Source organism: Aphelocoma coerulescens, chromosome 5 (assembly GCF_041296385.1).
Source record: "Aphelocoma coerulescens isolate FSJ_1873_10779 chromosome 5, UR_Acoe_1.0, whole genome shotgun sequence".
Taxonomy (NCBI): Eukaryota; Metazoa; Chordata; class Aves; order Passeriformes; family Corvidae; genus Aphelocoma; species Aphelocoma coerulescens.
Window position 1 is genome coordinate 52,343,413 of NC_091019.1, and position 20,544 is coordinate 52,363,956.

At 38.7% G+C, this 20,544-nt stretch overlaps 1 protein-coding gene across 8 annotated transcripts in view; it reads left to right on the forward strand.

Moving 5' to 3' along the window:
• UNC79 (unc-79 homolog, NALCN channel complex subunit) overlaps positions 1-20,544 on the forward strand; it is a 136,611-nt gene that overhangs the window by 16,584 nt on the left and 99,483 nt on the right. For 7 of the 8 annotated variants that reach the window (XR_011151457.1, XM_069018138.1, XM_069018140.1 and 4 more), the window contains exons 1-10: positions 7,001-7,087; positions 8,271-8,311; positions 10,633-10,862; positions 11,188-11,359; positions 12,755-12,985; positions 14,811-15,001; positions 15,836-15,959; positions 17,136-17,276; positions 18,588-18,809; positions 19,448-19,675. Coding sequence is in view for 7 of the 8 variants with exons in the window: in XM_069018138.1 (XP_068874239.1) it covers positions 8,294-8,311; positions 10,633-10,862; positions 11,188-11,359; positions 12,755-12,985; positions 14,811-15,001; positions 15,836-15,959; positions 17,136-17,276; positions 18,588-18,809; positions 19,448-19,675 (1,557 nt within the window). In the remaining variant the exon portion in view is untranslated. Of the gene's footprint in view, positions 1-1,383; positions 1,477-2,767; positions 2,824-3,449; positions 3,580-5,130; positions 5,196-6,998; positions 7,088-8,270; positions 8,312-9,552; positions 9,582-10,632; positions 10,863-11,187; positions 11,360-12,754; positions 12,986-14,810; positions 15,002-15,835; positions 15,960-17,135; positions 17,277-18,587; positions 18,810-19,447; positions 19,676-20,544 lie in introns of those variants that run through there. The other variant, XM_069018144.1, reaches the window with a different exon arrangement.

Here is a 20,544-nt window from a genome sequence, read left to right on the forward strand (position 1 = left end):
ACTGCCCTTGACAGAGATTGCATCTTTGCATTTGCATTTGTCATGCTGCCTTTCTTCTCTATCAGTTTTGGTGAGATTTCTGTATGAAACCAGTCTGCTGCTTTTTAAATTTACTAATCTAGTACTGTCCTACTTTTTTGCTGATGACCATGTTTAATTGCCCAGTTAGAGCTGCCAAGTATTTTTCAATTTAAATCCATACAAATACACCTTTCTGTAATAATTTGGCGGCTCTTATTTGTGTGGATAAGATTAAAAAATAAATGAATGAAGTGCAATGAAGAGAGCCATAGTAATGTTGGGTCATGTGGAGAACAGACAGGGAGAAATTCTACATTTTCTCTTCCCTCCTTCATTTCTATTTGAGTGTTCTTTTAATTAGTGTCCTTGTCTTTCCCTGCTGGGAATTATATGCTCCTTTGCAAGGCAAGTGCAGAACCTTTCCTTCCCTTAGTGTTTAATTCTGATTCAAACTGAAAGGGAGGATGCAAGAGATTGCCTAAGCAGTTGGAGAGCCAGATGGGAGGGATGAAAACAGCTCACTGAGCTGGTAGCTACAGTTCTGTGCTTCTATCACAAATGCTTGGTATTTGGGTCCTGGCAGCCAGGCTTGGGAGAGGGCTGTGAGGATGGAAAGATACATGTGACATCTCTGTGTAGGAGCTTGCCTTCAAAGCCGTGTTGCCATGTAAAAGTTCTGCAGGGTTTTCCCAAGTATACCATTTAACAGTTACCCACTTCCTAGGAAACCAGGAGGAGCTCCAGCCACATTCTGTGTGAGGTAAAAGGTACACTTCAGTGCTGCTGTTCATCACTGTCTCAGCACAGTTCACATAACTATGGGACTATGTTTCTGGTATGTCTTTGTAACTTGAGCTCTTACCAGATGCTCCCTGAGAAGTAATCTGTTCCATACACCAGCAGCTATCACCAGCCCCAACCCTTCCTCAGTACGCCTCAACAGCAGGCTTTCCATTTGTTCTTGGTTCCTTACTCTCCAGCTCCTCTTTACCCCTCCTACAATCCAGGCCCAGGTGCACTTGGTATACAAGTGGTGTTATTTTGTCCTGTCTGTGGGTTCTGAAGGAGAGGGCCTGAGAAGGCAACTGGTTAATGCAGTTTTGGGGATGATCTGGAAAACAAGGTGCATGCTCTGTGAATCAATACCTAGCCATCTTTCTCTTCCACCAGAAAAGGTGTTTCACCCCCCAATACAGAGTGTTTCTAGTTTTTTAGCATTTTTTTTCTTTCTTTTTGATTTTTGTCTTCATGACATGGTACCGTAGGAACTTTATCTGCACGAGTTGGAATCAGTTACATGCTATTCTCACCTGACTTTCCTATTACAATAGAAAATTTATTTATTTTTTCCTTTCTTTTAAGTGGGATCTTCAAAACGAGAAGGTGTTCCAGCACATGTCAATCTGTCTGCATCATCAATGCTGATGATTGCAATGCAGTACACATCAAACCCAGGTATGTGTTAACATGAAACATACTATCATTTTTTTCTGAAACAATCAGTCAGGAAGTATTGTCCAGTGCAATCAGAAAAGTTTTGATGATGGGAAAAATCTGTGTCATTATCCAGAACAGGATGTAAAATGAGTTATTTTAGTCAAAACTTGGGTTTCTGAACATTATGCTGGAAGTAATCATTATGTAGATAAGAGATCTCTTTGTGATGAAGAAAGAGGATTTGGCCTAGGATTGGAGACTCTGATCTACTCATGTTTGACATCAGAATATAATGTTATATCTAACATCAGTGTTGGAGAGAAATACCGCTTACCTTGACTACAGAAATTCATAGTAACTGTGTTATACAATGATTCAAGTATCACCAAATTCACAACTGGTACTGCCTTTCTAAAGAAGACCGGTAATGCTGGCTGCAGGCTTAATGAAACTATAAAGAAGTTAAATGTAATTATGAGTACCTAAACAAAAGTGATGCAGTCCCTGTTAAACCACTGGGATCACATAACCAAATCAAAACAATATTTAACCCCAGTGAGCTGTTACATTGCATGATGGTCAACTGTCACCTATCTCTGGTCTTAAGTGGATGGGTAGATGGTGTGTGTGTGGAGGAACCCCACACTGCATCGTGTGCATCAGGAGTGTCACAGCATGCTAATGTGCTTCACACAGGTAGATAAAAGCAGAACACCATTTTTAAAAGCTGCTTGCAGAAGTCAGTTTTTTTCATTAAATGTTCTGTTTTTGTTTTTGTGATTTCTGTGTTCAAAACATCAGAGAAAAATGTTGCCCTGGGGTTTTTGGGAAGTCAGACAGGTAAAGTAGTTCACTTGGCTCTCATGTTTGTTTGATGCAGAGTGGCTCCTATAACCTTTCGTATATGTGGGATTAATATATTGTTACATATGATTTCCATTGCTGCCTCAAGATGAATGACAAGATACCTGTTTACGTTGTGGCAGAGGGACAAAGTTTTAGTGATTCAGCAGATATTGTTAAACTAGATGTGTTTGAAAAAGATCTCCATGGCTGTGCACAAAGCTCTTACCCTCATGGTAATAATCTTCCTGCATTTCTTGACAGAAACAAGTTACTAACATTAGGTTTTCTTATATTTTGTGATGACTCTCAGGGCAATGATTCTTTAGCAAGCCCTTTAAAATGAAAAATATTTGAATGAGGCGTAGAGTTTTAGATGGACAAAGAAAGCCAATCATCTGATTCCATCACTTCTCTAACCTCAGTTTCCATTTCTGTATTAAGTCTATACTCTTTTCTCTCTCAGTGTATCACTGCCAGTTATTGGAATGCCTCATGAAATATAAGCAAGAAGTATGGAAAGTAAGTTTTTGATCATATACTTTGTGGAAATGACTGTGCTTGGGTAGTAACAAAAACCAGATGGCTTGAAAATTGAACCAACTGTATGCCAAGAAGTTGTAAATGATCTTTATATCCAGTCCTCCCTCTGGATTATGGAGAGGAAGGTCCCTCTAATTTTTAGTTTTCAGAGGCTGTTCCATGCTTTATAGAACAGAGCTCTGTTTCCTAAGTGCTATGTGGTTGTGGATCCAATTAGTGGCAATTTTAATAATGAGCAGGCTTCTCAGTTCCTGTGGGACTGAAGTTTTGCGAGAACTATTTGTGAGTATTGTTTTCTGAATCTGCTCTGAATCTGGTTGTTTATCAGTATCTCACCTCTTTGCTCCACAGCTAGAAAGGGAATTCAATTTGCTCTGTTAGTGCACTGTGGGGTGGTGGGTGGTTGCTGTTGCATGCTCTGATCAAACTCAGAAGCATTGAAGTTGGTCATCTAATCTGTCTCTAAGAGCATAAAAAGGAAGTTTGTTAGGGCATGAAATGTATTAGTTTTGTGTGTTCAGCTATGTTTTGAATGGCAGTACAATATATGGAATTGGGGTTTGTTACCTTGTAAAAATAACCGTTTTGTACATGTCTTTCCTTAGGATTTGCTATATGTGATAGCCTATGGACCATCTCAAGTTAAACCTCCAGCGGTACAAATGTTATTTCACTATTGGCCCAATTTAAAACCCCCTGGGGCAATCAGTGAGTACAGAGGACTGCAGTACACAGGTCAGTGCAGCTGGTTTTGTATAGCCCAAAATAAATGAATTATGAGAAGTGTTAAAGTCATGTTTTTAAAGTTCTATGATGTATTTTGACCTTTTTTGTTTGAGAAATTGTACTTTGATAACTACATGCAATATCCGTTTATCTGCATTTTCAAAAGATGTTATGAAAAATAAAAACTCAGATTGTGGCTAGTAAATATGTTGTCTTACTCCCAATAATAACTAAACCAGGACAAGAGACAAAATAAATATTGTGTTTGTAACAAATGGCCTGTGAAACTGCTGCCTGGGCCTCACAACAGTTCTGGTTTATGTTCCTTTCAATTATTGCTTTGGTTGCCTTTGTTGTGCCAGCTGCTAACACTGCTGCTGTTCCTAAGACTTCTTATCTGGCTGTTACTATTAAAAAAAGTCAGGTGATGTCAGATGCAGTTAGTATAATGGATAAATTCTCAAGGTTGATTATAGGATGAAAATGCGAGACAAAGTCAGGAATGCAGCTGGAGTAGGTAGATGGTACAAAGTCCTCTGTCTGCCAGACTCCCCAGAGATACTGATGGGATAGTGCTGCTACAGGGGCGACTGTCTAGCAACAACTCATGACTTGCTTGTCCTGCTTGTCTGTCTCAACCTGTTTCAAGTAATATCTGTCATATGGCATATGTTTTGATCATTTTTAAAATTTCTAGACCAGAATATGACATTTTAAATTGTAAAAATGAAGGGTTGGAAAAAATCTTAGAGGACCCCTAGACCAACTCAAGTGCAACCTGAATGTTCCCGATAGAAGTTTGTCTGATCTGTTCTAAAGCCTTCCATTGAAGGGTCGATACATTTTCTTGACTTTTTAGAAAAAAAATTAAATTCTTCATATACTGTTCTGCATCACTTCTTCCATGCGAGCAGGTCCGTAAACTAAGCAGGATAGTATTCTTTCTTAACTGTTACTAGCACTGGATAGACTGGGGTTTTGTTCTTATATAGAAGTTTTTTGTTAATATATCCCAGAATGGGATGAGTATTATCTGCAGTTGCATGGCATTTTGACCTGGGGGCATCCTGCAGAGCATCCAGGTGATGCCATTTGAGCACCCCTTTGTTGTTTACTTCTTGTCATTACACAACTAAGGCTAATTCTGTCTCTGGACTCATTTTCCTGTGTCACAGCTGAGTTTTCATTTTGCCAGGGAATATAACTGAATTTACTCAGCTACTCCTACCATCTTGCTCCTGGAGTGGAAGGATAGTTAATTATTTGAAGATGTTGGGGAGATCAAGAAGGGTCTGCAACAGGAATGTCTGTGTCTTACTTTTTCCATTTTCTTGCTGAATCCATGGTTCATTTAATTATATCATAAATAAGTCAGGAGGCCTGTATGTTCAAGGTTGTTTATTATAATTATTAAACTTCTTGAGGAATCGCTATTTGTATCATACTCATTTTTGTATACTACTTAGTACAAGAGGATCTTGTTCTCAATTGAGACTGCTAGGCACAGAGAATATAAATATCTCTTCTCATTTATTAATCAGCCATGTTTTGGTTTTGCAGCCTGGAATCCTATTCATTGCCAGCACATTGAATGCCATAATGCGATTAACAAACCAGCTGTGAAGGTACTGCTGTTACTTCAGGGGCCAAACCCAGCTGTCTGGGGTGGGGGAGGTTGCACTTTGACCCCAGCCCTATGCTGTGGTTGTGTGCAGGTGACCAAAAGCAGGTGCTAAGGGAACAGAAAAGCCTGTTGAGACCAAGGGGACCAGACCTTTGTGAATATGTTCTTTGGATGCCTAAAGCAAGATGAGGTTTTCCTGTAACTACTGCGGGACAAATCTTGAAATTAAACATGGTGATGGTTGTATAAAATTCTAATCTGGCTCCTGGCCAATCCATGTAAATGTTTTCCTGAACACATATATGTGTATAGATATGTGCACAAATATTACTGTACACAGGAAACATTATTTTAGTTATGTAGGTACATGTTCACCTTGGTATCCTGATTGAGCTCATACAATGCACCTACTCTGGTTATGATCCTTTGCTTGGAATGTGTCCTAAAGCAAATAGCAATAAAGCTTTACTTACCTTTCCTGCAGCCCTCTTTGAGGGAGGTAAATAGTATCTTTACTGTTCACACATGTAGTGAAAATGAAAAGGATTTGACCAGGCTCACAGAACAACTTGATAGCAGAAGCAAGAACAGCAGCCCAAGTCCAGAGCATGGTACAGTTAGGTGTACTTGATTAATTGATTTGTATCTAGTTAAATATGTAGGTACAACCAATTTTCCTGGCATCAATTTGAATACTAATATAATTTCTTTAGTCAAACAGTTCTTCAGTTAGCCTTTTCCAGAGGCTGTGATAGGACATAACGATGACACTTGTCTCAAAAGTCCTGCAAGGGACCACCTTCCTGCACACTCCAGTCATTCTCAATTATCCCTCTCTCACAGGAAAAGTGCTGAAAGGTGTTCCTTCATGTTGTAGTGATCACCAGATTCAGGCTAATAACACAATAGAGCAAAATATAAAAAGGTACAGTTCCAAGCTTTGCAGCTTAAATACCTGAATATTTTTGAATGATCTGTTAGCCTAATTTTGACAGAAGCAGTTTTGATCAGTCATCACTCAGAAAAATGCAGCCCATTTTGTCTTGAATAGAAGAGTTGGTTAACAAAGATGAGAAACATTCAAAGAGGTATTTGCCTTTATTTATAAAGTCTTGCACTTGAATGGAGTAAGAAACATTTTGATCATAGTGGTTAACATACACTGTATGCATACTACTGTTAAGTGTTTCCTTAATAGTACAAAACACTTGAACAAATGTGTGTGGAGCTGGCTGTTAACTGTAACTGTTTTCTGTAATTGACTTATGTGAAAGGATAAAAGCTAATGCAAGACAAAGTCTGGACCTATGTTGCCAAGGGAACTGTGAGTCTTTGATCTGTCACTGCAGTTGTGCTCTATACTTAAAAGCAGCGATGACTGAAAATTAGATTTTTCTGGAAGAGGCATTGTTGGGAAAGAAAAATCTAGACCTTTACATTAGCTTGTCCTAAGCCATGGATCCTCTAAGTGCTATCTCTTTGGGGAAAAAAAAGTGGAAGTGTACAGTGAATAAGTGATGTCAGTGTATAACAACATGTACTTGTCTTTCAGAAAATGATAATACTGGTACTGAAGTATGTCCTATTTTTTATAGGCTCTCATTTTCACTTACATCCCTATCTTTGTTAGAAATAGTTTGAGATCTTGTATGCCACATGCTGAGTATTTTCTTTCAGAATACTAAATGCTGTTAACACGTACCAAAGCTGTGTTATATTTTATGTCCTAGCATTAACATGTTGAACTTTTTCAGCCAGCTTCAATGAACAGAAGTGTTAATCCTTTTCCTTCTCCACGTTTCAGATGTGCATTGACCCATCCCTGTCTGTGGCTTTGGGTGATAAGCCACCTCCCCTATATCTTTGTGAAGAATGCAGCCAAAGAATTGCAGGGTAGGTAAACCAAGAGCTGGAAAATGATAAATATTGTCAAACTCCAGAGTTCAGAACTCTGGAGTTTTACTTTATTGCAGTATGATTAGCATATAATTTATATAGGTGAACCTGTTGAGATATATGGAGCACACTGCCACTCAATATGAATAAGGATTACGGATATTTACCCCACATGATCAGCATTTGCACCTAGCTTAAAGAGTTTTTAATTTGAGATCTCTGAAAGAATAGATACTATGGGTTGCATTGACTATGATAGGGAAACCTCATTAATGTACAGGCTTTTGCTTAAGAAACATATAGTTCTCGTCCTTTAGTTTTCATTAAAAGCAGAACATTACAGTGAAAGCTCTTTTACAGAGGTTTTGATACTTTTTTGTAACTGGTATTTCAGGTTAGTCTCTAAGATGTACTGTGAAGCAGCAGAGATCAAATAAATTGATCCAGGATTGATCAGTACTTGGAAGGAATATACCCTGAGATAAAATAACCTCATTTTGTTTTCATTTTTGGTTGTCTTTTTTACCTTTAAATTGCTATTTTGATTTGCATTAGCATGCAAAATCCGACGGTAATATGTAATACTTGCATTCAGTGCCAGTCATTACTTCAAATGGACAAGGTTACAGGTAGTTCAGAACCTAAAGGAGTGTTTTTCTCCTCGGTTTAAGACAACTTTAAATCACACCAGCTGTGGGAAAAGCAATTACATCTCACCTTAGGTTTTCAAGTCATCATTGATTTAAAGCTGCAGGAAAAGTAATTGAATTTGGTAGAAGCATAGCTTCTAAGGACACTCACAGGAAACAGTACTGGTACTTTGTTTTTTTTCTACATTCATCTGTTATTTTTCACTATCATTTCTTAGCTGTCAGACTTTCAGAGTGCACTCTCTTTTAATTTGATAAATTTAGGTCTCAAAAGTAATTTTTGAAAGCCTTGAACACGGTGACAAACATCAGCAAAGTGATAATTTACAGTAAGACAGTACAACAAAGAGATGTAATGTAAACCAATCTGCAGTTTATAAAACTACATTTGAAAAAAGCAGCTTCAGGATAATGGCACTCCTACCACATTGATTTATCTAAATTTCCTCTGTGCAAAAATAAATCCATATATATATATATATGTAAAGCTTTTGTTATGTTTATTATATAATTTAAATTAATGTTTACAGGGATCACAGTGAATGGTTGATTGATGTTCTTCTGCCACAAGGTAAGAGGTATTTTAAGGGTAGGTACAAACTAGTCATAGTTGTACAAAGCTACGCTTCTGATATTTCTCCATACTGTATTACTTGAACTGCTGCATTCTGTTCAAAAGTGTTGGAGTTTTTTTTTTAATTTTAAAGCAGTTTGTACTTAATGCTGCTTAATGTCCTGAAAATAGTATGAAGAATTGACTAATCTTCTATCTGAAATACTATATAACTCTTTATGTGTGAGGAAACAGAGACAATTTAACAGATTTTCAGATCTTGAAGCATTCACGATTGGAGCCAAGTTTTTAAAAAGTATTTATGTCCCAGAGCAGTGTCCAAAAACTGAGGCTAGTTCTTCCAGTAACCTGAGTCTGATTTGAAAGCTCTTGAAGCTGCTGAAAGTCTATAACATGAGACTGCAAAGGAAATCAGAAAAGGACGTAAAATATTTTTTGATGGTCCAGTCATTGATCCAATCATTGCCCTTTGGCCAGTGAGAAAACCTGATATTTTATTATCTACTAGAATGTAGACAAAGTGTGTTGACAGGCTAATCAGCATATTATCTAAAATAACCCTCCCAGGGATAGAACGAAGACACTGCCTGTCTCTTTGCTTTGAAAACTGAAAATTCTTAAGCAATTGAGATTTTTTTTGCTGTCTGCTTTTAGTTGAAATTTTATCCAGATTAAGAATGTTTTATTTACTTAAGGGAAACACTTCTTTTTAATCAGCCACTTAAACTTACTGAATCATATGTTGCCAGGGCAACAGATCAAATAGCTACTGCTTACAGGTTGAATCTGCAAACATTTCACTCTGAAATGATGGGCCACAGACATAGTGGCTGCTTCTACATTGTTCATCCATATTCACTACTCTTTTATGCTGAGAGCTTTCACAAGCCATGTAGGCCCACCAGAGCAGTGTCTCCTAGAGCCTGCCACAGTTGTGTGTACAAGGTGTGCTTTTAAAAGTCTGTCTGTGAGGCAGGAGCATAAGCAGAAGGTGGAGGAGTTGCAGAGCACGCCACACTTGATGTACCAAGGATGTTACTGCATTTAAATGTAGAAATAGCCATAGGCCTAAATGTGCAGTGTCCTAACTTAAGCTGTCTTAGGGGTTTCAGTAGTATCTGGAAACACAAGTTTAGTCCAGAGGCTTCCATCCAGGATGTCCATTTTCCCATGGCTGCCATAGTAAATCAGGAAGATGGTCATTTTGTGTTCATGTTTTGTATGCCTTCCCCTTACAGCGGAAATTTCTGCTATATGTCAGAAGAAGGTAAGATTCAGCCATTTGTGTGATGGGGCATGATTTGATGTTGTGTCTAGTGTCATTCCATTCCTGTCTAGTGCGTTCTTCTTTGTACCATTCCAAAATTTCACAATTTATCCATGAATGCATTTATTGGTGGATGGAAATGATTCAGCAGCAGCAGGTTTCTTTTTGTTAAAACTCATGATGTTGATTTGAGTTGCAGGTTTTAGTTGAAGTGGCAATTAGGAAAGCAATTCAATTATGCTGTTGAGCTCTGTTTTTATTCTATAACTCTGCTTATGAAGAGGATAGAACAAGAGCTGAATTTTATATCTAAGTGTTTATATATCTTCTCATCTCCTTGAAGTCTTGGATTAATCCTAAATTGGACAAAAATCATACTGTAAAATGTGTATTTTTAAAAATAAATGGACTGAAAATCTTCAGTGCTTGGCTCTGAAAAGATTGCTGACAAAAAGAATCTGCTTGCAGTACATACCAGCTAATGTGTTTTAATAAGACTTTAATAGCAAGGAATACAGTGTATAACATATTCTAGTTCTCATGTGGTAAAGAAAGCTTTTCTGTTGGGCTGAATTACCAGGTGGCAGAAATTTGAGGTCCATATTTCAGAGGCTCATACAGTTTCCCATGATAAGGCAGATCCTTACATAGCATAAACTGTGGCATGGTGGCACCATGGTTTTGCACTCCTAAGGATCTACCTGTTGCTACCTGTAACATAAAAAGACCTTCTGAAGCATAAGCAGGAGTTAAGAGAACTACTGTAAAATTTAGAGACTGCTCCAAGTCAGGAGATTGAGGCTGATGACTTAAGTGTCAGTTTGGAGTGCTTCAGAAGAAGAGCAACTGTGACATTTAAGTCCAGGCTCAGCTTATCTTTCTGGAAGGTCAGTGATGTTTGGCATCAGGAGTTTGCACACAGCTGTGCTTCTACAGAGTGATTTTGGAAATTGCCAGCACTTGAGCCAGCTCCCTCGTGCTGACTCTCATCCATGCTTTCGGTTCCATTGCCTGATACTTGTGGCCTGATAAACTCCTTTTTATCTTCCAGAACTGTAGCTCCCACGTCAGAAGAGCAGTTGTCACGTGCTTCTCGGCGGGCTGCTGCGGCCGCCATGGCAACAGGCCCGTGCGCTACTGCAAAAGGTGCCACTCCAACCACCACAGCAGCGAGGTCGGGGCGGCCGCGGAAACCCACCTGTACCAGACCTCACCGCCCCCCATCAACACCCGCGAGTGCGGGGCAGAGGAACTCGTGTGCACCGTGGAAGCTGTGATCAGGTAGCACGGCAGCTGGTGAGCCACCAGTATGTAAAGCAGGATCAGGCTTTCATGTAAATATTGCCTGCAAATCTTGTGCAGGTGAATTTTAGTTTCACCGGGATAGTTTAAGAGCAGAGACACTGAAGTTCCGCTGCTTTAGCAGAGAATGGATCAGCTGTGAGTGTTGTCCTGATGAGGCAGTCAGCCTGGAATCCTAGAATTTGATGTTATTTTGTTCAGGAAAGTGATGACATCATATGGCTTAACATCTAGTTACTCTTGGTTAGATAGCTGTATCCACTGCAGGAAAGCTGAATGCACTGACCACAAGCTTGTTTTATAGCTTGCTGAAAGAAGCAGAGTTTCATGCTGAGCAGAGGGAGCATGAACTCAACCGAAGGAGACAGATGGGCCTCTCCTCTTCCCATCATTCCCTGGACAACACAGACTTTGATAATAAAGATGATGACAAGCATGACCAACGCCTCCTGAGCCAGTTTGGAATATGGTTTTTGGTAAGAAATTCTTGCTTTCTTCTCTCACTCTTCTTGATTCCCTTGTCTTTACTTTCTGAAGTCTCAGTATTACCTCTTTTTATTTATTTTCCTCACTTCGTGGCTTCAGTTGGAGAGTTGTTCCAATTTGTAAGCAAAAAACTTGTCCTGTGAAGCTGTCAGACTTGGAGATTTCATAACTAGTTTGGGTGGAGCTGCTGACTTCCTCTGAGTCCTCGATACAGTGTGTAACAGAGCTATTCACTCTCAGTTTTTAATTGAATTTCTATTTGCCATCAGCTTCTGTTCAGAAGTACCCTCTGCTGAGTGCCATTATTTTAGGTTTAAAAGGCAATCCCCTAAAAATCAATTTTTCACCTTCCAGCTTTCAACATCACTTTCTGGAAGCAGAGCTTTCTCTCTTACCTCTGAATAGGCTGGAGGATTCTTAGTGGGATGCTGTTCCTTCCTGCAGTCAGCTTGATCAAGCTGTGTCAGCCAGTGTACTCCATTGACCTGGTGTGGGTTGAGAGAATGAAGCTCTGCTGGTTCTACCCCACACAGTAGCTACCAGAGGTTATTCCAAAACAGCAGGACTGCTGCTGGCTATTCATGAGTAGGCCAGGCTGCAGTCTGATGGATCCTCAGAAACTGCATTCTGCAATTCTCCTTAAGGAGAATTCTCCTTCTCAGGCTGTTTCCAATTCACCTTTCTTCTCAGGCTTTGTCTCCTGTCCCCAGAGGATACCAAGAGCTCAAACAATAGGTAATTAAGGACATAGCAGTGTGCTGGCCTGTGAGCTGGGGTAGAAACTTGATCTCAGATTTGTGACAGCTTTACAGTCCAGGTATCATTTTTGACAGAGAATTTGGAGAAAGGGAGAAGAATGTTGATTATTATGTGAGAGTTTCTGAGGACTTAAAACTCATATTCATGCCCCAAATGAGGACAAAAATTCAAGATTGGAATATTTTTACTTAGTACATTAAGTAGGTATCTTCCTTCAGAATTTTTGAAGTTCTTGATTTGACTTATCTTTTTAACTTGTACATTTTATATATATGTGTGTATGTATACCACAGATTTTACTAGGTATTACAGTACCTTCTGAAATTAAAAGTATTAAAGTTTAAACCAAAAACTTTGTCAAAGGACTTTATACTGATTTTTTTCAGTGTTGAAAGTAAGCAAAAAAATTCAGTGCCTGTTTTCTTTTCCCTTTTATTGTTTTTTTTCTGGTTATGAAATCTTTTTTCTATTGTCCTGTACCAACCTCTACTTAAAACTGATCATCTCATTTGTCTCCTATGTAGTCTGTATCCTCATAACTCTAAGAATATGGAAAATATAGTAGACAAAAAATTTCCCACCTTTAATTCTAGAAATGAAAGTCGGTTTGTGTTTCACTCTTCCAGGTGAGCCTTTGCACTCCCAGTGAGAATACACCCACAGAGAGTTTAGCAAGGCTGGTTAGCATGGTGTTCCAGTGGTTTCACTCTACAGCTTACATGATGGATGATGAAGTTGGTAGCCTGGTTGAAAAGCTGAAGCCCCAGTTTGTTACTAAGTGGTTGAAGACTGTTTGTGATGTCCGGTTTGATGTCATGGTTATGTGCCTCCTTCCTAAGCCAATGGAGTTTGCCAGGGTAAGAATGATTTATCTGAAGGCTCCCTTATTTGCCACAGAGATTAAGGTCTTAGGTAAAAATGCCTTTTCTTTCCCAACTCCAAGAAGACAAAGAAATCTCAGAGGTAGAGGGAGCAGTGGAATTTTGGAATTTTTCCTCTTCATGGAATTTTTAGTTTTACTGTGTTAGAAAGTAGGCATTATTTATTTTATTATTTTTTATTTTTTGAATTATTATTATTATTTTATTTAGGCATTATTATAATGTGAAGACAGTTTGAAAGAATATTATAGGTATTTAAAGATACTGCACATTTTTGATAGCTGCACGTTTTCCTTATGCTGCTGAAGTACCTAAACTTGTCTTTGCTAAAAGGTGTCATTTGCCTACTCCCAGATATAAGCCTGTCCTTTAGTGATGTTTCTTTGCTCTTTGCATACTTCATCTCTGCAGGTGTGAATTAAGGTTTATGAAATCACACAGTTGTAACTGAAGGGAATTCTGGGAATACTGATGCCCTGTAACTTCAGAGACCCAATTTGAGTGACTCAGTTAAGAGACCAGTCTGACATCATTTGCCTTGTTGCTGATGGAGAGAGAGACTTACCTGGCAGGTTGTCCAGGGTGCCTAAGTGTAACCATTGGTGCAACCCCTTCTAGAAGGAGTCATTCTTTCTGTCCATTAGTTAGGAAGCAGAACTCACCACTTAATCATGCTTTTGTAAGACATTCTTTTTCTGAGCCTCTCATGTAAAGTGTCCAGAGGACATGTTGGGCTTGTTTCCTAAAATTGAGTGGCAAGACTTGGAAAGGCCGTCAAGACTTCATGTGATGTATTACATTATCAGGCATGAACTGTGCAGCCGTGGATTTTTCATGACCTAATGTATGGGATTTGCTGTTCATGTGCAGACCAGCATGGATGTGTGTTTTACTCTGAACCATTGCTGTAAGATACACCTGGCTGTGGGAGGATTGAAGGTCAGCTGAGGCACTTTGAGAGCTGGATGGGTGCTTTGAATGTTAGAAGCTTAACAAAAGAGACCATGGCTTAGAGGTTAAGGGGAAAAGGAAGGATTGAACCTCATGCTGTAATCTCTTACAGATTTTTTTCTTGGATCCAGCCCCTCTTTTGAGTTTTGTTACCCCCTACTGCAATACTTAAGACTAGACCAAAAACTTGCCAGATTTGCAAGGCTTCACTAGAACATGAAGACAAATAGCCATGAAATTAGCTGTGATGAATGAAGGAAAAATAGTTTGTTGGCTGAGATTACCATTAATTGCTGCCAAAACAGCAGGCATCTCTAGAGCCATTAGTCAGGAACAGCAGATGTGAGCTGAGGTCAGTTAGAATAATTAATCTCTGTATGCCAATTACTTATGTACTTAGAAGCATATTTTTTTGCTTCCGTCATGTAGAACCTTTCTTCAAAAAAACCCTAAACAAACACCAATGAAAGAACACCTTATACAGATCAAGTTTTTAAAAATAAAGACCCAGCAAGGTAACAAGTTGCCTGGAGCAAAACATTGATGGTGAAGGTTTGACCAAATAAATCTGTGCCTTTTTGAGAGCTGTAAATAATAATACACTGATTCATGGGGTGGAAGTAAGCAAACTTCATTTAAGTCTTGGACAATGCTTTTGTGTACTGTGAGTCAAATGGAAGAGAAAAAAACAATGCAGCTCCATGGCTGAATTCTAAATTCTGCCTTGAAGGTATTAATGATCACCTCCTAAAATTTCCTGGCTGCAACACACTGAACAAATTTGTGATGCTGAGCAAGTTATAGGGACTAGAAATGTCATTCATCAGTGTAATCCTTGGAATACCCACAGGTTGGTGGATACTGGGACAAATCATGTAGTGCTGTAACCCAATTAAAAGAAGGGCTGAATCGAATCCTTTGCTTGATTCCATACAATGTAATAAACCAGTCGGTGTGGGAATGTATCATGCCAGAATGGTTGGAAGCTATAAGGACAGAAGTGCCTGATAACCAACTGAAAGAGTTCCGGGAAGTGCTGAGGTATGTAGGCATATGGGGGAGTCATTCTGGTTTTGCATATGTTTGTTGAGGGTTTTAGCATGGTAAGATGGAGACAACTAATAAAAATGCCTATGTGTGCAATAGGCAGTAGTGAGTGAATGCTTCAGATTTGTTTTTATAACTTATATTTAGACTAAAGGATTTAATATTTGGGAAAGTTTTCTTTTATTGCTCTGGATATCTTTGTATCAAGAGCCAACTACATGGATGCTTCTTTGGTGTGAGCAAGGCACATTTTTAATGGCTTCCTGTAGCATGTTGGAAGGACCATCTTCTCCTGTCCAGTTGATAAGAAATGGTGGGGATTAGTAGAGCTGGCATTGATTTGGTATTTGTTTAGGTAATATCTTCCCCTATTGAACAAAGGAAACACCAGAATAAGAATGGTGGCGGAATCATAATTTTATGTCTGGTGTATGACTTTGTCAGTAAAACTTCACATTGCCTTTTAACTGATGACAGGGCTCTGAAACTGACTGTAAGTTCATATTTGTAGGTATTGCTGTAAATTTTTTTAGTGCAAACATGGAATAATGGACTAGTGAGATGAGTATTTTCCAATTTTTGCATTGGATGTTGGAAAAGATTTTGCTATCAAATGAAACTGGACATATGGGATGTCAATTCTTAAGGTACATCACCAAATTCAGACATGACCTTATATAGTTAGGACAGGTGGTATCAGCAGCCTAACTCAGCTCCCGTGGAGGGTGAGGCTGCAAGTAGGATTAGCTTTCTACCAGTTTTCTGTTCTATCTCACACAGTGTATGCCATGCTAATTCAGTGATGCTACATTTTTTTCTGTTTTTCAGCAAAATGTTTGACACTGAGCTTTGTCCTCTTCCTTTCTCCTTGGAGGAGATGTTTGGCTTTATTAGCTGTAGATTCACAGGGTATCCATCTTCTGTGCAAGAGCAGGCATTGCTCTGGCTGCATGTAAGTGTCCTCACTTGACAAGTCATGCTGAAACAGCTGATAATTTTGAAAAAGAATGTGCTTTTTCAAAATTCTTCTGCCCTTTGCTCCAATATAAGGGTGGTTGGTAGACAGACCCTGAGTGTAGCTAACCCCTCATGAGCAATAACCTATTTGACAAGGTGGGAATCAGTCAAAGGCTGCACTCAGTAATCTTGGGGATCTTTTCCACCCTAAATGACTTTGTGATTCTTTAATAAAATGGAAGCCTGGGAATTTCTTTTACCTTTGTCAGTTGAGTCTTTAGGGCCATTCAGTTGGCTTTCTTACAGCACTATGTTTTAGTCTCCACAGAATTTGGTCTGTAGATTTCAAGATTAATTTGAGACTCCAGAAACAGCTGTAGTTGTTCCTGCATATGAAGAGCTGGATTAGACTAGCTCTGTACCTGCCAAGCTTTCTGCTGATCTGGCCCTTTTGTGCTATATTTGCCCACAAAATTGACATTCACCCAATGTTCTTATCAAAAGCTCCAGGGATAATCATGTCACCTGAGGGCAATGAATTCAAAAAGGGTATAAAATTTTCCACAGCACCTCAGAATAATACCTGTACTTTTCATTATTGCTTTTTCTTCTGCTGAGGGTTATTTTAATTAAGGTCTCTGCAAAGACCAATTTACCTGACTAATTTCAATTTTCAGGTATACAGAGTTTTCAAGTAAAGCATGATTTTTTTATATTTTTCTTGAATTAATAACACTTAATGACAAGTACAAATGAATTTATATTTATCTGAGTGTTGGTGGCATAATAGATTGTGAATATTCTCTAAGTGATGTGCAATTAACAATCCTGTCACAATGTTGACACCTGTAGGCTACCATTCTGAAGTATTGGTAATACTTCTGCTTTACAGAAATATTTTTGTGGAATAACCTCACATCCCTGGGTATTTGTGCATGAAACTGATCTCAAGGTGCACCAAGTGGATGCCAACAAATATTTTGAAAGTACCTGCTTTATTTTGCCCTGATTCTAACAGAAATCTATGCTTGCACCTCACCTCATTGCATTCCAAAATTAAATTCACAGAGCTTGCTGAACTGAGGATCATGTTATAAAAATGCATATGAAGTAGCTGGTGTTTGTGATTCAACTTGAAGCTCATGCTTTCTTATTTATTGTATTTCCTCAGGTGTTGTCTGAACTAGACATTGTTGTTCCTCTTCAGTTACTAATCAGCATGTTTTCTGATGGAGTTAATTCTGTAAAAGAATTGGCAAATCAGAGAAAATCAAGAGTCAGTGAACTGGCGGGAAATCTTGCAGCTCGGAGGGTAACTGTTACTTATCCTGCTTATTTTTTTTGCTTGTAACAGTTTTCCTAATAGAGTCCATGTGAAGAATTAAAAATCATCTTTCAATATGGCAGTGTTTGATTGGAAACACTATAAATTTTGAAAATGAGAGAAAATTGGCATGACTTCAGTTAATATCGCTCTATCATATAAAAGTGTAAAGATAATACAGGTAGGAACTTGGTATATTTTCCAACCTTTTTTATTCTTTGCACCTTTTATTAATAATCATCAGCAACAACTTGTTATGGACAACTGGTCATCCAGAATGACCTTTTGTATTCTGGTATGAATTTGGTGGGCCTGGGTAAGTTTTGAAAGGGTGAGAGAGCAGAATTTATTTCTGGTTCCCTGTATTTTTTGTCCCACACAAAAGAGATGCAGAATTTGATCAAAAGTTGTCTATCAAAAGCTTATGGTCTGGAAGAAAACATGTACAAATCTGTAGGCACTACACATAGTTGGTCGATGTGACTTAACTTCCCAGTGGTTTGGATGAAGTGCTTGAAGGACACCAGAACAAGGTTGCTTGAAAGCCCTGATTCTTTAGATTTAAGGAGCTACAGCATCTAGGGAGTTGATGATTCCTTACATGTGGTGTACCAGTCTTCTGATGTAGCTCTGCAGACAGCACTGCCACACCTAGCCCATGATTACTTCTAAACTAAGCAGAAAAAATGGACAAACTTATTGTCTGGTCTTTTATAGCTGGCCTGAAAACAGACCTCATGTGTCCTCTAAGTGTGTATCTCCCTGCAATGCCTAGATGTTCTCAGAGTGTTTTAGATGGCCTGCTGTGGTGTGGGCATAGATCAGTGCACACATACACATTATTGCCATTTTGACTAGTGCATTTCCAGCTACCTGTATCCTTGGTAGAGCCTTAGTGAACAAAGTTCTCTTGAGATGGGCTCCTTTATTAGCCTCCTGCTATTAAAATCAGTGTCCATGGATTATGGAGCAGATCATTGTAACCTGATGGCTGCTTTACTGCCTGCACCAATTTTCAGTTTGGTTTATGATGTTGAAATTCTCCTTAGTAGGAATAACATAATGCATGTCAGCTGCTTAGCTTGAGAGAATGTCCACATCTGGGCAGAATATTGTTCCTGTACTTCTATCATATCTTATTCAGTGGCATTAAGGGACACCTGTGTATTTTGCAAAAGAGCTACAGAAGGGAATGGCAAGGCTGCCAGAGTTCTTGCTATTTTTGGCATTTTCATATAGAATGAGATTGCTTAAATATCTAACAGTCATTTGTACATGTTGATTTTTTTATGTTTTCAGGTAAGCGTTGCTTCTGACCCTGGGCGCAGAGTTCAGCACAACACGCTCAGTCCTTTCCCAAGCCCCTTCCAGAGCCCATTTCGGAGCCCAATACGTAGTCCTTTCCACAGCCCTTTCAAGAATTTTGGACACCCTAGTGGAAAAACTATTGATTTTGAGTGTGAAGATGAAGAAATGAATCTTAATTGCTTCATTCTGATGTTTGATCTAATTCTGAAGCAGGTACTTGCAGAAGAAAAACATCCACATGGCAGGAACACTGAAGTTCTGTAGTCACTTTTGGCTCTCCTGTATTGATTCTCTTTCTGCTAAGGGCCTGGCATTGATTCTTTTGATCCTATATTGATTCTCTATCTGCTAAGGGCCTGGCATGAAATGTAAGGCATTTAAATCCCAGTACAGCTGTCATCTGTCTTTATAGAAATTATAGGTTCGTGTTCAATGAAGTTATATACTTCCACGTTCAGGTTAGATACTAACCTCACACTAGTGAAAGGAACTTTTCATTGGAGATTTGTTTATTTTTACCGACTAGAGGCAGAGACTTGTTGATAAGCTTAGGTTAGTTAGGTTAATTTTTGGATAGCTAGGTTTGTACATTGTGAATCCAAGGATAAGTATTTTGGATTACAGTCTCCAGGTAAAATTAATGGATTCTGTGCTTGAAATTGTCTGTTTACTTTAGCTGTTTGAGCTTGAGCATCAACACCCTTGACAAGTTAAATTCTGAGCTACAGTTTATCTCAAATTCTTTCCAATACTGTAATATAAAAGTAGTAGAAATGTAGGAAGAAGCAGAAAGTCAGTGCTCTGCCTTTTAAATGAATAATTAAATCCTTACTCTTTTCACTTTCTTTCAGATGGAACTCCAGGATGATGGTGTCACTTTGGGCTTAGAGAACAGCATCTCAAAAGATATAATATCCATCATAAACAATGTGTTCCAGGCACCCTGGGGTGGTTCTCACACCTGTCAGAAGGATGAAAAAGCAGTTGAATGTGGTCTGTGCCAGTCCAGCATTCTGTGTTACCAGCTGGGTTTTGAGCTGCTGGAACAGCTTGCTCCAAAGGAAGAAATCAGGCTTGTGGTAAGCAGAGCAGGAAAGGATCTGTATTATTGGTGTGCTAAAAAACTCCTTCACTATTCTCATTCCATTGTGCTCAAGGGAGCAAAGCTGCACTGACTTTTGGCATGAAGGATTCAGGAGTTTAAAGCAAAATGCCATTGAAATCTAAAATTTCCTAAGTTCAATTTGATTCAAAGAACCCAGGGAAGATGGCAATATTCATCCACTATGAACTCTTCCCCCATGAACACTGACATGCTATTTCACTTTGGAAGTGCATCACTCCAATCATACTGTGTCTCAAATAAAATGTGAAATGTTAATACTTAGCTTTTGTAAAAAGCAATGAGTGGATGCTTTGAAATGATTAATGATTTTGAATGAATCAGTTGTCAAGTGAGCAAGCCTTAGTTGGAGCTTGACCATTTGAAATGCTGAGTGCTGTGGGAAAACTGAAGGTACTTCAGGTTGCGTATTCAACTTTATCAGATACAGATACTCTCAAGTTGCTAGTCACCATTAAAGTCCTCTGTAGCTTTGCAGAAGAATTGGAGTATTTCCTGTGGTGGTGGTAGTGTGGTGAATTTTTTTTGAGCTGTATGTCTATTATACATAACTTTTCTGTCTGATAGTTGAGAAGAAAGCATCATTCTGTTTATTCTGATGCTCATTTGCTGTGGCATGTTAGTAGCAGATTTTTATTAGTTTATTTCTTCAGTGGAGGGAACAGTGATGCCTTCTTATGTGTCAAATTTTCAGAATTTCATTTGATGTGTATGCTAGAAGTAGGTATTTTGCATTTGATAGTCAATAACTTGTGCTAGAAAAATCATCTCATGCCCCTCCAGTACAGATTCTCATCTCAACCGAAAAATAGCGAGTAGTGCAGT